General features: G+C 45.0%; 1 protein-coding gene across 4 annotated transcripts in view; it reads left to right on the forward strand.

Moving 5' to 3' along the window:
* MARCHF8 (membrane associated ring-CH-type finger 8) overlaps positions 1-15,946 on the forward strand; it is a 281,618-nt gene that overhangs the window by 192,690 nt on the left and 72,982 nt on the right. The window contains exon 1 of one of the 4 annotated variants that reach the window (XM_040435135.1): positions 21-139. The exons of the other annotated variants lie outside the window; for them this stretch is intronic. Within the exon in view, the coding sequence (XP_040291069.1) occupies positions 110-139 (30 nt within the window). The 5' untranslated portion in view covers positions 21-109. Of the gene's footprint in view, positions 1-20; positions 140-15,946 lie in introns of those variants that run through there. 4 annotated transcript variants of the gene reach the window in all.

The following is a 15,946-nucleotide window of genomic DNA, read 5'->3' on the forward strand; positions in this document are numbered from 1 at the left end:
CCCTCTCCAGGCGAATCTAGGGCAGACGGCAGATGCGCCCAGACCTCATCCTTTTAGTCTGGATTACTGGAGTCATGCGGGAGGAAGAAGCTTTAATAAGGATCCTCTGATGCATCCCTGCTGGAAAATGAAGCTTCAGGTAGGGAAGCTTTGTCAGCAGACATCTCTGTCATCTCTTATTCACACTCCAGGGCAGACGGGGGCTGAGGACTCCAAAGCACTTGCAAAAGTAAATGGCCTTTCATTCCTGGCACTTGCATCCCTGTGATATTGCAGGCGACATTCTTTTGTGTGTGCCCAGTGCCCAGTACCACTGCCGTGCGCGTATGTTAAACTTTACTGCATCTGCAGGTAGCCCTTGGACCTGACACAAGGTGTATCTATGCCGCTTGCAGACGCTATACGGTGATATATAGTCACGGTATGTGTTGTACCGTATAACAGCAGCTGGCACGGTGCATCTCCTAACATACACAAAGGCTCTTTGTTTGGCATGCTATTTGCTGCCTGCTTTTGCCCATGTCATATCTTTGCTGTCCGAAAAATGTTCCTGCCTCCTTTGTCCGTGTCCTTGGTAGACGGTGGGCGCTGATCGTTGGTGCCAAGTGGTGCAATATGGACTAGGAGTACAGGAGCATAATGATGCAAAGGTACAGCGCGTATACCCAGCGGGACCTGGGCTTGTTATTTGCGCTTCAGATACCCGTTACCTAGAGGAAAATAATGACATCACTGCAGCACGGCGAAACACTTCGCTTTGTGTGAAATCTCCGGAGAGAAGGTTGATGATGACACGGATTGCTGGGGGATCAGTGTATGCTGTATGCCAATGCGATGCCCCCCCCAATAACCCCAAACGTTCTACGTCTCTGCTGAATCACTGGGCAGATATTCTACTATAATCGGCATGTGGTTACTCAGGCAGGCAGCCACAAGTTTATACGGATTTCATCACCTCCCCTGTTTTGTGGGAAACATTTCCTAACAGCGGTGTTCTCCGGGAATCCGGCTTGTACCGAGTTAAAGTCGCTGTCAAACGCGTGCCTACGGATGTAGCAGGGCGGTATTTGCCAGTTAACTCTTTGTGACTACATTGTTTGCACTGTTGAAAACTCTTGGGGGGGGGGGGGGGGAATTTATCATTAGGAGAATATTTGAAGTCCGTTTTGCTTCAGTCTGTGTTGGAGTACTTTGTGCCACGTTTATCAAATGGTGCATGTTGTTTGATAAATTTGGCTTGTCCTTAAGGCTACATGCAAATGACCATATGTGTTTTGCGGTTTTGTGGATACGTATGCCATCCGTTTTTTTTGGTGTGGATCCGTTGAAACAATGCCTAAAACGGACAAGAATAGGACATGTAATATTTTTTTTTGCGGGGCTGCGGAACGGACATACGGATGCGGATAGCACACGGTGTGCTGTCCGCATTTTTTGTGGACCCATTGAAATGAATGGGTCTGCAGCCTATTCGCAAAAAAAACCGGAACACACACGGAAACAAAATACGTTCATGTGCATGAGGCCTAAGGCTCCATTCACACGTCCGCAAAATGGGTCCGCATCCTTTCCGCAATTTTGCGGAAAGGGTGCGGACCCATTCATTCTCTATGGGGACGGAATGGATGCGGACAGCACACAGTGTGCTGTCTGCAGCCGCAATTGCGGAGCGCGGCCCCGATTTTGGGTCCGCAGCTCCGCAAAAAGATAGAGCATGTCCTATTCTTGTCCGCAGCTTGCGGACAAGAATAGGCATTTCTATGGGGGTGACGGGCTGGTGTGTTGCGGACCCGCAATTTGCAGGTCCGCAACACACCACGGACGTGTGAATGGAGCCTAAACCTAACACTTCTGTCTAGAGAAGCTACTCCAGTTTTCCTATTCCACCCTGCTCCTGGAGTGAGATTACGATTTAGTGGCGACTTTTAAAAAAAAGCCTCAATGATAAATCTGGAGTGAAACTCAGTAACATAGCTCACCACAACTATTTTTCCACCCATTTTACAAAACTGGAGTGAGTGATGTACACATGAAGAAAGTCGTAACATTTTGTGCAAGTGAGTGTAAAAAGTCGAAAATTTTTGCGCAATCTCATAAATTTTGCGCAAGCAAGTGCAAAAAAAGCCGCCAAAGCCCTATTTTGCGACTTTTTGATGCCAGAATCCTGGAGTTAAGGTAGGATAAATCAGGGCCTTGGAGTTTGCCCGCCTTCCTGTGCAAAAAAGCTAGGGTGCCACCTAGCAGTAGCTCAGCGGTGCCTGGCGACAAGCCTCCTGCATTCTCGGTTCTGCTACATCCGAATCTTAATGCGTTCTTTGTCGTGGTGTTTGCAAAGAAGCAATACGGTTTTAAGATACACCAGCGATTTGAGACTGATCTGGTTACTTAGAGCCTCCTGGGGGATGGTGTTGCAGGGGGGCAGCCGTGTTTGATCACCTGGAGGATTATTGCTATCTAACCCTTCATTGTGTGCGTATGTACACATAACCCTGTTTTGTTAATAGCAGGCCTCCCCAGGGAGGGTCTCAGCGGGCTTAAACATATAATAGACACCTTCTCAGGGATAGCTGGTGACCATTGTAAGGCCAGACAATGGACAGAGAAGGAACAATAGTGCCAGCCTGGTATCATGAAGGTGTCTGTATCCGCTCACTATTGTTTGTGGTTTGCAGTAAGGGTTAATCCAGTTTAGAAGGCGGCTTCTTTGCCACCAGAGATGCAATGTAGCATTTTCCGTGTCTACAGCAGCCATTAATGAGCTTGTAATTGGGACAGATGTTTGGTGACACTTGGCTGAGCATTAAAGTTCTCTATAGTCCACAGCCAACAATGTGATATTATTCTTCTGGGGCCTTGAATGTGGTTTGCCTGGTGTCACGCAGGATTTAATCCTCTCCTGTCACCGGCACGTACAGTGGCGGCAGACCATACTAATCTGGAATTATGATGCACACCACTGGTTTCATAGCCAAGGCTTCCATATGTAATGGTTAAAAGATGCTCTGTTCTCCCATCGATTGGAATAAAAGAGTCGGGGTCCTCCCCTGGTATTGTAGCTCAGCCCCGTTCTGAAGCTGCTTTACAGGATTGATTAGATTATTGGTGAAAGTTTTTTATTTTATTTTTTAGATATTTTAACTTATGATCTATCCTCAGGATAGGTGATCAGTATCTGATCGATGAGGGTCTGACACCCGGGGGTTTAAGAAGGCACCGGTGCTCGCAGCTCACCAAGCATAGCGCCGTCCATTGTATAGTGGCTCTGCTCGAGCTGCGCCTAGGCCATGTGACCCATGAACGTGTCGTCACTGGCCTAGGAAAAGCTGGCGCTACTCTAACAGCGGATCGGCAGGGGTCCCACTTATCGAACCCCCACCAATCAGATACTGGTGACCTATCCAGTTTTATCCAGGTCATCAGTTGTAATATCTGACTCTTGGCACCACCACCGATCAGCTATTTAAATGGTGCTGTGGCCTCCTCACAGCTTTTACCAAGCACAATGTCATACATAGTATAGCGGCTGTGCTTGGTATTGTAGGGGACTGTGCTGCAAATAGACCACAGGACCCATGTAAGTGATATCACTGATCTACGAAGAGGCCGCGGCGATCAATGGAGTTCCGCAGCCTCTTCAAACAGCTGATTGACATGGATTCCTGGAGTCAGACCTCCCACTGATCAGATATTGATGACCTATCTTGAGGATAGTCTATTAGTAACGAACTCCTGGAAAACCCCTTAAATACTTTAGGTGCATCTCTGGCCCCCCGGAAAGTCAAGTCTATATTAGCTATGTATGACCCGTCATAGATTGGAGCCACAATTTCCAGCATATATTCTAGAAACGTTACCCTTCCCACTAAGCCCCACTTACACAAGTTTAAGTGTAAAAATGCAAAATGTTATGGTTTTTTTACAACTTGAAACTATGTTTTTTTACAAGGGCTTGCAACTTTTTTTTATGGCAGAAAACGGGTGTAGCAGCTTTAATACATATTCCTGCCATTATGTATAGTGTAAAGTATAGCACTGATTCTGTAAAGCAACATGCTGAAAGTATAGGAATATACATGATGTGTCAGGTTACTGTATGGTCCACAGTAATGTAGCTGCATATGATACCATGTAACTTAAAGACGTAGTCTACATATAGTAGATGTTCCCACCACCAGTCATAGCCAGAACTTTCCTTTTCCAAGGCTTTTTATTTTTTATTAATCATAGATATTGATATGGAAAATTAAATATAATATAAAAAAATATATTCAACATAAAAATGTGATTTACTGTATTTTTCGCCCTATAAGACGCACCTACCCATAAGAAGCATCTAGGTTTTAAAGGATGAAAATAAGAAAAAAAATATTTTTCATCAGACCTTAGCTCAGACCCCCAATGTTAATCAGACTTCAGACCAGACGCCCATGTTAATTAGACCCCCAATCAGACCCCCAATCAGACCTCCGATCAGACCCCCATGTTAATAAGACCCCATTCAGACACTCAGATCAGACTCCCAATGTTAGGACCCCTATTTAGACCTCAGATCAGACCCCCATGTTAATAACACCCTTGATCAGACACCCAATGTTAAGACCCCCATTCACACCTCAGATCAGACTGGCTTGTTAATAAGAACCCTTTTCAGACACTCCGATCAGACTCCCAATGTTAAGATCGCCATTCAGACCTCAGATCAGACAAAAACAATAAATCAACTTGCCTCTCCTTCTCCGAACGGTGCCACTGCTCCGGGGATCCAGCTCCTGCTCTTCCAGCTGCGTGCTGTGCTGTGAGCCGATGCACACACCGCGCAGATGTCCACACGCTGTGCAGAGTCACAGCACGGCGAGTGGCTGAGGACCCGGAACTGGTGAGTACTAGTACTGTACTAATGAGCGCTTCTATAATGGAAGCGTTCATTAGTATTCACCCCAATAAGACTCATTGACATTTTCACCCCAGTTTAGGTGAAGAAAAAGTGCGTCTTATATGGTGATAAATATGGTAAATAATAGGTCATTTTCTGATTACACAATTCCTTTGAGACTTCCTGTTCATTGAGAGCAGCCACATGGAGGATAGACACTATAGACTGGAGGGAACTTGTTGACCTCTATGGCAGAATCTTCTAGGTATTCTGTGGGACCTGTGCAGAGGAAAGGGGGGAGTAGATATGCTGTAATACCAATTGTAAATGGTAGATCCTTTATTATCTATATATAGTGGGCGTCTGTCATTGTAATCCTGCCTGTGATGATAATGAGTGGATACTGGGGGGGGGGGTTAAAATTTATACTGTGTTGTCTTTTGTTATTGATTTCTTTTTCTTCTTTTTTTATTGTAAGATCTAAAAGGAAAAAAAAAAGTTTATAAAAAAAATCGAGGTAGTGAAATAGAAAAAAAAAAACTTCCAAAAAATATTTTTAACATAAAAGTGTGATTTTTAAGTCGTTTTCTGATGATACATTCCGTTTAAGACGCTCTAATACCTTCTGACAGCAGGGTAATTTGATGTCTTAGGTGATGTAATTGTCTAAGCAGTCTGCAGACATCTCTCAGCGACTCATATTCTTCTTCACGGTCTGCACCTTGGCACGTCATTGAGAAAGTCAGTAAGGGGAAGCAATTGTTTGCTCAGCCATTCTTGCCGTAGGAAATGTCCACACAATACAATGGTTCCTATCCCCCAACACAGAAGTGATAGGTCTGCTGCAACACTGAATCAGTCACAACGCCGAGATGGGGAAATAGACTAGAGAGCTAATTATGCAAATCATGTTCCTAAGGAAACTCAAGACCTTTAGAATATGCACCAAGAAGCTGACAGTCTCGAAGGCCTTTGTATGGGATTGTATGATACCAGTCTTTACATTCGGCATAGCATGCTATTCTGTATACGTTAAGTACAGCTCACCAATGTAGGAGCGTGGCAGAGGTTAATGTGGGCATGCTATGCAGATGGCAGCGAGGACACTATCTCTTACGTAAGTGGTGCCATGCTTTAGATCCTTAGTGCCAACTCTCACTTCTGTTCTAAAGTTTCCTGAAGTCTTTGCTGGCGATCTGGCATGAAGATGAGCATTTTGCCTGTCAGTCCCTTTATTTTCAGTCCTGTTGGCCAAGCTGCTGAATCATTGCGGTACAGGCGTATGCTACTAGAAGGACTTCTAGATAATGGAGTCATCCATAAGAATTTGCTCCGTTTCATGCACTAGTTATCCAATTAACGGGGTATGCCCATCAGTTTATGTTATAGTATATCTGTAGGATATGTCATAACATAAATTATGGACAGTAGGGATCTGATATGAGGACCCACTGCCGACCTGGAAAACAGAATGGAAGGTCCTTTTGGCATTTTTCCTGTATAGTAGGTCTGTATTGTAGTTGCCTGCACATTAGGTGGACAGGCGCATCTCTGTGTGGCGGAAACTGAACAACCGGCTGCAGCACTGAATTAGCAGTGTGGCCCCTTCATTCTAAGGATCGGTGGGGATCCAGACAGTCAGACCCCCATGTGACGACATATTCTAGTGCAGTAGTCAGCAAACGACAGCTTTCCAGCTGTTGTCAAACTCCAGTTCTTGGTGTGCCCCATTCACTTCTATGGGAGTTCCGAGAAGAGCCGTGGAAATGTGCATGCTGAGAGTTGTAGTTTCCTAACAGCTGGAGTGCCAGAAGTTGCTCAGTTACTTTAGCTCTATATGTATCAGAATAAAATTCAGTATTTCTACAGCATTTTCATGTACTTCTACTACCTCGTTTTTGTGTACATCAGAATAGAATGGTTTTTGGACCATTGGATGCAGGTATCTGTAGATCTTACATATGTCTTAGAGATGCTTTAGAAAATAACATCGGTAGAGGTCTTCAGCATTAATGTATGAGAGCACCACTGTGTGGAGTGCAGGACATCATGAGCTCAGAGACACCTCAAACCATGAGCCGATGGAACATGGTCCTTGCAAGCGTTAACAATGTTCTCTTCTCAACTGTGTCTATGCCAAGGTAGACATTGGAACAATGTACACAAAGGTGCTGATTCCCTTGGATAGTACTCCGCAGTCTATGTACCACATGCACAGTATAGGTTGTTGAGTATTGAGGATGACCTTGGGGACTGACCTTTTTAGTCACTTACACTAACAGGGTCACTACAGGGATTAGCAAAATACAATATTAAGGGCTTGCTATTTGAGCAGTTTCCCATTGTAACGCCGTAATTACTGGAATGCCGTGGGTCAAGTATCGAGGTTGTAGACGGATTGTTAGACAGTTGTGTAATTCTGTTGCAGCTCTCTGTACCTAATGGAACTTCTGGCAGCACTTATCTCCCGGGACAATAAAAGGATTGGGCGAATATATTCACTAACCCTGATCCTTCTCTCACCCAAGAAAGTTGGGAGTTCCCCACGCATAAATGTACAGTTCTCATCGGTGTTACGGACAGTGGATGTGGGTCTACTATACCAACTAAAGGGTTTCACGTTGAGCTATTCCTAAGGGTGTTGTCCTGATGGTCCCCCGGTTTTCACCGATTAACCTCTGTACTGGTCTTCACCGCAGGAGCGCTACCAGGCTGCTACCTCTTGGAATAGTCCTGTAGTAGTTGGTGGCTGAATCATGGGAGTCATAGACACCGCTGCAAAGGATCAAAGGAGAAGGCAATATTTGTGGTCAGGTAACAGACAGCGGTCAGGGAAGGCAGAGATTGTGCATATACATTTAACAATCTGAGATCAGTGCAGTCAACAAGAAGGCAACACAGTAAACGGGCAATATATCAGGGCAGGCAGTCGAGAGTCGATAAACAGGCAGAGTTCAGTACATGGGCAGACTAACAGAAACGCACACCTTCATTGGCAACTAGCAAGAGTAGAATTCATAAAACTCAGACACCTTCCTCCTTAAAGGGTTTCTGTCATGAGAAATAACGTTCTGTAGCTGACTGACATTAGCGATGTGCTAATGTCAGCAGTACATAACAGTATGCTTTATAACTCCCTGCCTGCCGCCGTTCTCTTAAAATAAAGACTTAAAATATACTAATGAGCCTCTAGGTGCTATTAGGGCATTGCTTCAGCACCTAGAGGCTCGGTCTACGCACCCTTTGGCACGCCCAGGTCCAGTTGATTGACTTTCGAGTCCTCCTCCGTGTCCCGTAAATCCCGCGCCTGCGCCGTCCCTTTTAGTATTTTGCGCAGGCGCAGTGAGTGAATGATGCGCTCCTGCTGCCGGATTCCTTCCTTCAGAGCAGGCCGGCAGCAGGAGCGCGTCCTTCACTTACTGCGCCTGCGCCAAATACTAAACGGGACGGCGCAGGCGCGGGATTTATGGGACACTGAGGAGAACTCGAAAGTCAATCAACTGGACCTGGGCGTGCCAAAGGGTGCGTAGACCGAGCCTCTAGGTGCTGAAGCAATTCCCTAATAGCACCTAGAGGCTCATTAGTATATTTAAGTCTTTATTTTAAGAGAACGACGGCAGGCAGGGAGTTATAAAGCATACTGTTATGTACTGCTGACATTAGCACATCGCTAATGTCAGTCAGCTACAGAACGTTATTTCTCATGACAGAAACCCTTTAAATACATGGAGAAAGCCAGCCTTAGGCTAAAGTAGCTTTGGGCACACGCGCTAGCCCTTTAATAGTACCTGGACCCACTGTCCACCGCAAAGGGAGGAGGAGTGAGTTTGGGCCACTGGGAAGAAGAAGGCCCAGCCCAGTGAGTGATGCAGCGCCCATGACCGCATGGATGAGTGAGACATTTGCTAGCACCTGAAAAAGACACAAATGCAATAGCACTCTGCAACCAGCATTCTGCCCTGCCTCTATGCTGGATGAGGCATTGGTGTACATTTTGGCCAAAGCGTAATAAGCCACTCACCACGTCAAGGTCGCCTCTATGAGTGGTCCCTAACACTAGTTCCTACCTGTTTGTGGGCCATGACAGCCACACAAAGTCCAGGGAATGCAGGTCATCATGCACGCCAAGTACACTCTGCTTTTAACCCCGTCCGGTGCCATTACAGCTTTCATCGGATCCAGGGATGCAAGTACCAACATGCATGCTGAGCCCACTATATACTTCTCCTGGAGCCAAATGGCTACTGGTAGGTGCTATATATGCAGACTCAGTTTTAGGGTCCATTCACACGTCCATTGTTTCTTTCCTGATCTGTTCCGTTTTTTGCGGAACAGATCTGGACCCATTCATTTTCAATGGGTCCTGAAAAAAAATCAGACATTGAGCTGTCCGATTTTTTTCAGGACCCATTGAAAATTAATGGGTCCAGATCTGTTCCGCAAAAAACGGAACAGATCAGGAAAGAAACAACGGACGTGTGAATGGACCCTATACTGACTTTAAAACCAGCCTTCAGGACAGATTGACTGGTCAGGTGTGCATGACTCCAAGGAGATCGCCATGCCTCCAATATATACTACAATGAATACCCCACATTTGCTAGCACCTACCTCCAGCCTAACAGGCAGGTTCGGTCGACAATACACTAATGCATATGGAGGCCTTTGCAACAGGGCAATACAGTTGACATAGCCTGTAATGTGTTTATTTATTAGTTTTTTTATTAGTTTTTTTATTTATCTATTATGTTTTGTTTATTTATTCATGAATTAATTCATTCATTTATTTATTTATGTTTCCCGAAATGTGGGACGGTGGCAGCAGGGGGCAGTGTTTGCTCTTGACATTCATATATTGGACATATGGTCATGAAGGTCAGTGTATGTGTGCCAGCTATGTGGCTGCTCATATGCGCACAGTTATTGCCCCCCTTGCAGTGGTGGATTTCAACATGCAGCATAATATAATATTCATCTTCGTTTTGTTCTTTATGTGCAAATAAATAGAAACCCATGAAATGTCATTTGTAGAGTAGAACCTATCCTACGTCTTCCTGCCATCCTTTTGAACCCATCTCGATGTGTCCTTTCACTAACCTCAGGCTATTCTCTGCCATTCTGTCTCTGGTGGTTTCACAGTTGGTAACATTTCTGTGTGTGGTTACTGTGCGGCACTCCAGCCCATCTGTGCCCATCAGTGTAATTGCAGGGATTTCAGTAACCCAGCACTCCCCTCCCCCATGGTGGCCACCTTGCTGAGATATCTGCTGCAGGCTGCCTGCTTGAGAAGCTTTCCTACTGTCATTAGATTTAACCCCGTCATAGCAGGATGCACTAAATTGATCACGCGCGTTATAATTATAGATAATTGACTGTCCTCCCCACAGTCATTCCAGTCAATGCACATACACAGATGGAAGAAAAGAATTAGTATTCACGATTGGCAGATTGGTTGTGAATTGGAAGAATCGCAGTCTCGCGTCCTAGATCTCAGTATCTTGAAGTGTGACCTCGGCTGTGTTAGGCTACTTTCACACTGGTGTTTCTGGGTCCGCCTGTGAGATCCGTTTCAGGGCTCTCACAAGCGGCCCAAAACGGATCAGTTCAGCCCCAATGTATTCTGAATGGATAAGGATCAGTTTGCCTCCGTTCAGCCTCCATTCCGCTCTGGAGGCTGCTTGCAGCGTTTTGATGTCCGCCTGACGATGCGGAGCCATACGGATCCGTCCTGACTTACAATATAAGTCAATGGGGACGGATCCGTTTTCACTGACACAATATGGTGCAATTGAAAACGGATCCGCCTCCCATTGACTTTCATGGTCATGCAAACTGATCCGTTCTGAACGGATACAAGCGTTTGCATTATAGGTGCGGATCCGTCTGTGCAGATACCAGACGGATCCGCACCTAACGCAGGTGTGAAAGTAGCCTTAATAAGTTAATGCATGTTGCTGTATGTTTCTTTTATTAATTTCCGTTTTGTTTTCTGCTTTAAAGGGGTTATCCCATGAAAAGTATTCGTGTGCAATGATTGGGGAATTTCAAATGAAGTCTTATTGTTAAATTCGTTTTTGTGGGGATTTTCATATTGATGGCCTATCCTCAGGATAGGTATGAGATTTGCGGAGCTCCGACTCCTAGCACCACTGCTGATCAGTTTAAAGGGAGTCTTTCACCAAATATGACCATTACAGACCACTCAGATCAGGTTCTCCATTACTTTCCCCAGATTACTATGGTACCTTTCATATTGTAGTCCATCGCCGATTTGCTCCCAATTATTTTTTTTAGACCATATGGTAATTAGGCTCTGAAGGTGCCCAGGGGAGGCGTTCATGCGGCCGGTGCCCAGGCCCCTCGGCGCTTTACTTACCAAACCCCTCCTCTTTCACTCCTGGCCCTCCCTTGTTTAATTTGATTACCTACTCCTACTCCTGAAATCCCGCTCCCTTGCCACTCCACACATTCCCGGCGCATGCGCACTGCATTATTATGGGCAGAGGAACAGGGACTTTCAATGCGCGTGCGCCAGCCTGCGCAACCGGATCCAGCCGGTGGAGGCGCGGGATTTCAGACGGAGAGGTAATCAGATTAAACAAGGGCGGGCCAGAGGGGTGAAAGAGGAGGGGTTTGGTAAGCAAAGCGCCGAGAGGCCTGGGCAACGGCCGCATGAACCATATTCCATAGGAATGTATTAGTGCCGGGTCCGGCATTCAAAATACCGCAATGCCGGATCCGTCCTTCCACAGACCGAATTTATTTTTGATGACACCGGAAAGACGGATCCGGAATTCCAATGCATTTGTAAGACAGATCAGGATCCTGATCCGTCTTACAAATGCCATCAGTTGGCATACGTTTTGACGGATCCGGCAGGCAGTTCCGGCGACGGAACTGCTTGCCGGATCACTCTGCCGCAAGTGTGAGAGTACCCTTAGTCGCCAAAACACCATTCATTCATCCTTACTTACTTCTAAATTCATAGAAATATACAGCTATATCTCTTTAGACAGTGGAGAAGGAAATTGTGAGGGCGTTAGGTACCATATGTATATCTGGGGCTACGTGTGAGGGACTATTTTCTATGCAGAGGGGAAGGGGTTAACAAGAACTAAGATCTGGTTAATACTCAGTATGCTCTTATGACCCAAATGTCTACCTGTTTTAACAGAGGGATATTCCTGAAATTTTCTGCACTTCCCATTGTTTGATATTTTTGTTAATTCTTCCATACCAATTGGCAATGTTTGCGCAGGCAAATTTCATCTGAGTGACTATTATATGATATGTGGTTAACCTTTTCAGTCTGTTCCTGTAGCGTAAAGGTCATACGTGAGCTTATGGTTACACTGCAAGGTGTCACACAATCAAAAACATTTGTGCACAAGGTGCTGTCAAGTGACAAATTTAAGGTCCATTCACACGTCCGTTTTTTCTTTCCTGATCTGTTCCGTTTTTTGCGGAACAGATCTGGACCAGATCTGGACCCATTCATTTTCAATGGGTCCTGGAAAAAAACGGACAGCACAATGTGTGCTGTCCGTTTCCGTTGTTCCGTTCCGCATGTCCGTTTAAATATAAAACATGTCCTATTCTTTTCCGCAAAATTCGGATCCTGGTACAATACAAAGTCAATGGATCCGCAAAAAACGGAAGACATTCGGATGTCATTACGTATGTCATCCGTTTTATGCGGATTCCGTTCCTGGAAATTACATTTAAATTTTATTTTTTTTTCAAAGAAATCCAAACAACTTTATTTGCTTATTGAAATTTATACATGTTTCCGTTTTTTACGGATGACATACGGATGACATACGGAAACATTTTCAGGAACAACGGATCCGCAAAAAACGGACCGAAAATCGGGATATAGAAAAATACTGACGTGTGAATGTAGCCTTAGGCCTCTTTCACACTACAGTATGTCCATTTCAGTGTTTTGCGTTCCGTTTTTCACGGATCCGTTGTCCCGTTTTTGGGTTCCGTTGTGTCTCCGTTTCCGTTCAGTATGTCCGCAAAAACCTTTCAGTATGGTTTCCGTATGGTTCCCGTATACGGTCCGTTTTTCACGGATCAAAAACGGAAGCCACCTGTATTTGTGCTCAGCCAAAGTTTGGCAACAAGAAACACATGGCCACAGTGGGCTGGGCCTAGCATTTGTTAATGACGGATCCGCAAAAAACGGATGACATACGGATGACATACGGATGCCTTCCGTATGCATTCCGTTTTTTTGCGGACCCATTGACTTTAATGGAGCCACGGACCGTGATTTGCGGACAAACATAGGACATGTTCTATCTTTCCACGGCACGGAAATACTGAAATACTGAAACGGAATGCACACGGAGACACTTCAGTATTTTTTGCTGAACCATTGAAATGAATGGTTCAGTATCTGTTCCGTATACTGAACTCAAAAAACGTCCAGTATACTGAACGCAAAATACTGTAGTGTGAAAGAGGCCTTAGAGTGCAGATTGCCCCTCATCAGTACAGAGCTGAGAGAACTGGCCTAACTGGGTGATGTGGCTGCAGTTTATCCTAATGGGCAGCACCTAGTAGGTCTAAGGAGTCTTGTAAGTAGGTGTACACTAGTAGGTGTAAGGAGGCCAGGCAGTACTCCTCTGGGGAAAAAGGTATGTCAATTAGCTATCTTTCCAAAAAGAAAAATAAGCTGAGCCTCTAATGTCACCAGATATAAGTTTATAATTGAGATTATTAATTAAGATGTAATCTTATAAATCCATGTTTGACCTTTTAAACAGGTCTTGAAGCATAATTTAGGATTATAGCTAAGCCAGTACCTCATCTGCAGACAGCTGTTTAGACTTGATTGCCCCTCATCAGTGCAGAGCTGAGAGAGATCTGGCTTAAGTCGGGGAGAGGCTTTTGTCAGGATATTGGGGGGGACTATTTCTCTTTCTGGACAGTGCCTAGTAGGTGGAGAGTCTTATAGGCCAGGCAGTGTTCCTCTGGTAAAACAGTATGCAAATTAGTTCACTTTTCTAAAAGAAAAGAAAGCTGAGGCTCTGATGCCAGCAGTTGTAAGGTAGAAATCCTATAAGCCTATATTCAACAGGCCTTGGGACATAATTTAGGATTATAGCTAAGCCAGTCACTCATCTGCAGACAGCTGTTTCGGGGTGATCGCTCCTCATCAGTGCTTAACTCTGTCAGTCAAATCGCAGACAGGTCACAGGCAAGTTGCAGTTGCACGACTTGTTGGTAATGCCGCATACAGTGTGCGACCAAAAGTCCAACAGGGTTGTAATCGTGCTCAGTTACCCGTCACAATGCAGCCCATTGATGTGATGATCTTCATGACGCCCCACACATGCCGCCGTGTAGCATTACCCCACCAGAACTGGCGCTCTAACTTCCAGGAAACCGCATGCCAATATTTGTTTTCTTCCGAATGCACTGTATTTCATCAGAAAGTAAAATGACTATGGAAATTATATTTTTACTGTAACCTTTGAAGAACTGGATAGAGCGATCAGTGCCCCACCAATAAATGTCAAGGCAACGTGCTTCTGTCTGGTGTATTGATCTGTGATCTCGGTGTGTGGTCCTGGCAGCTGTGCTCCTATTAGAGTCATTCACAGCAGTCGTCTTCACGTCTTACTTCATTCCGTCCTGGGGTCTGCAGACGAAAAGCATCAGCTAATTAGTGATCGCATCTAGCTATTATTCTGTAGCGCCATACGGCGTAGTAATGCCTTAAAAGTGAGGAAAGAGAGTGACAGAGGAAAATGGTACAGTTACTGTGCTTTGCTTCAAATTGGTATTGGCTGGATGTAAGGATTTCACTTTAAAGGTGCTGTTTGCTGTATGGAAGTGGTTATTAACGAGGACCTGTAGCCTCTACTAACCTGTCTGGTCATAGCAATTCTGGAACATTACTTTATTATTCCTGCTAAAAGTTATGAATGAATTGCAATGAAGGTCCAGCTGGGTGTTACCCATTGGGGGTGTGTCCCAGCATAGTCTGATGCTATCCAATCATTGCTGCCAGTGTGTGGGGACCCCCCCCCCCCCCCACCCCAACTGGTAGCAACTATCTGGACCTTTGTTTCAAACTGCTAGCAATTCATTTATAACTTCTAATGGGAGTAATAAAGAAACAACACATCAAAAATACATAAGAATGGATGCTCCAGCATAGTTTGTGAATTGGGAATACATGCCAGGAGAGGTTACAGGTCCTCTTTTAAAGCCTCATTCAGAGGTCCGTATCCATGCTTAAGTCCGTGAAAAGGTGGTCAGTAATGCCTCCAGGAAGGATCCGTGTTGGATCCGCGTGTCCGTTTTTTTTTGCTGTCCGTGTGTCATCCGTGTTTCACTGACACTGCACAGCTGAGAAATAATTTTCAAAGCATCTCTACCTAATGATCCGTGAAGCATGGATGGCATTTGTGGTTTTCACGGACCCTTAGACTGTAATGGGTGTAATGGATCCGTGAGACAAAATAGAGCATGCATCCGTGCTAAAAACACGGACCCACGGACCGCGCTCAAACACTGAGGTGTGAATACACACAGTAAAATGAATGTGGAGAACACGCACAGCACACGTCCGTGGAACACTGCCGTGTGAATGTTCCGGTTTCAACAAATTAAGGTGATTCATTGTATAATGAAGCATTTTGAAATATTTTCTGGATCATTTCTGCAGCGTTTAGAAGACCTCTGCCTTCTGTCATTCGAAATGAACCTTTGTTTCCAGGGCACTAAACTCTGTCTTGGTCACGTGATGATTACACAGGCTTCATACATTACTACTAGCAGAGCTGTGTCTTGCAGTGATCAAAGTACCTGGTGTTCATGACATAACCAGGACAGCTCTTTTATCTTCTGGAAGCAAACCACGGAAGTTCCTATTCAATGAACTAAACCGAGATCTTGAAAAACCTGAGGGACTGATGGATACATGCGTAAGGTTTTTATTTTATAGAGTATATATTTGCGAAAGCTGGAATGTCCCTTTATGATGTATCTCCCGTTTGGATGTAGTAAGGCACTGCATTGTACGGATTACCCTGATGTATTGTAGTGGGGCAGTGC

The sequence above is a fragment of the Bufo bufo genome, chromosome 6 (assembly GCF_905171765.1).
Source record: "Bufo bufo chromosome 6, aBufBuf1.1, whole genome shotgun sequence".
Taxonomy (NCBI): domain Eukaryota; kingdom Metazoa; phylum Chordata; class Amphibia; order Anura; family Bufonidae; genus Bufo; species Bufo bufo.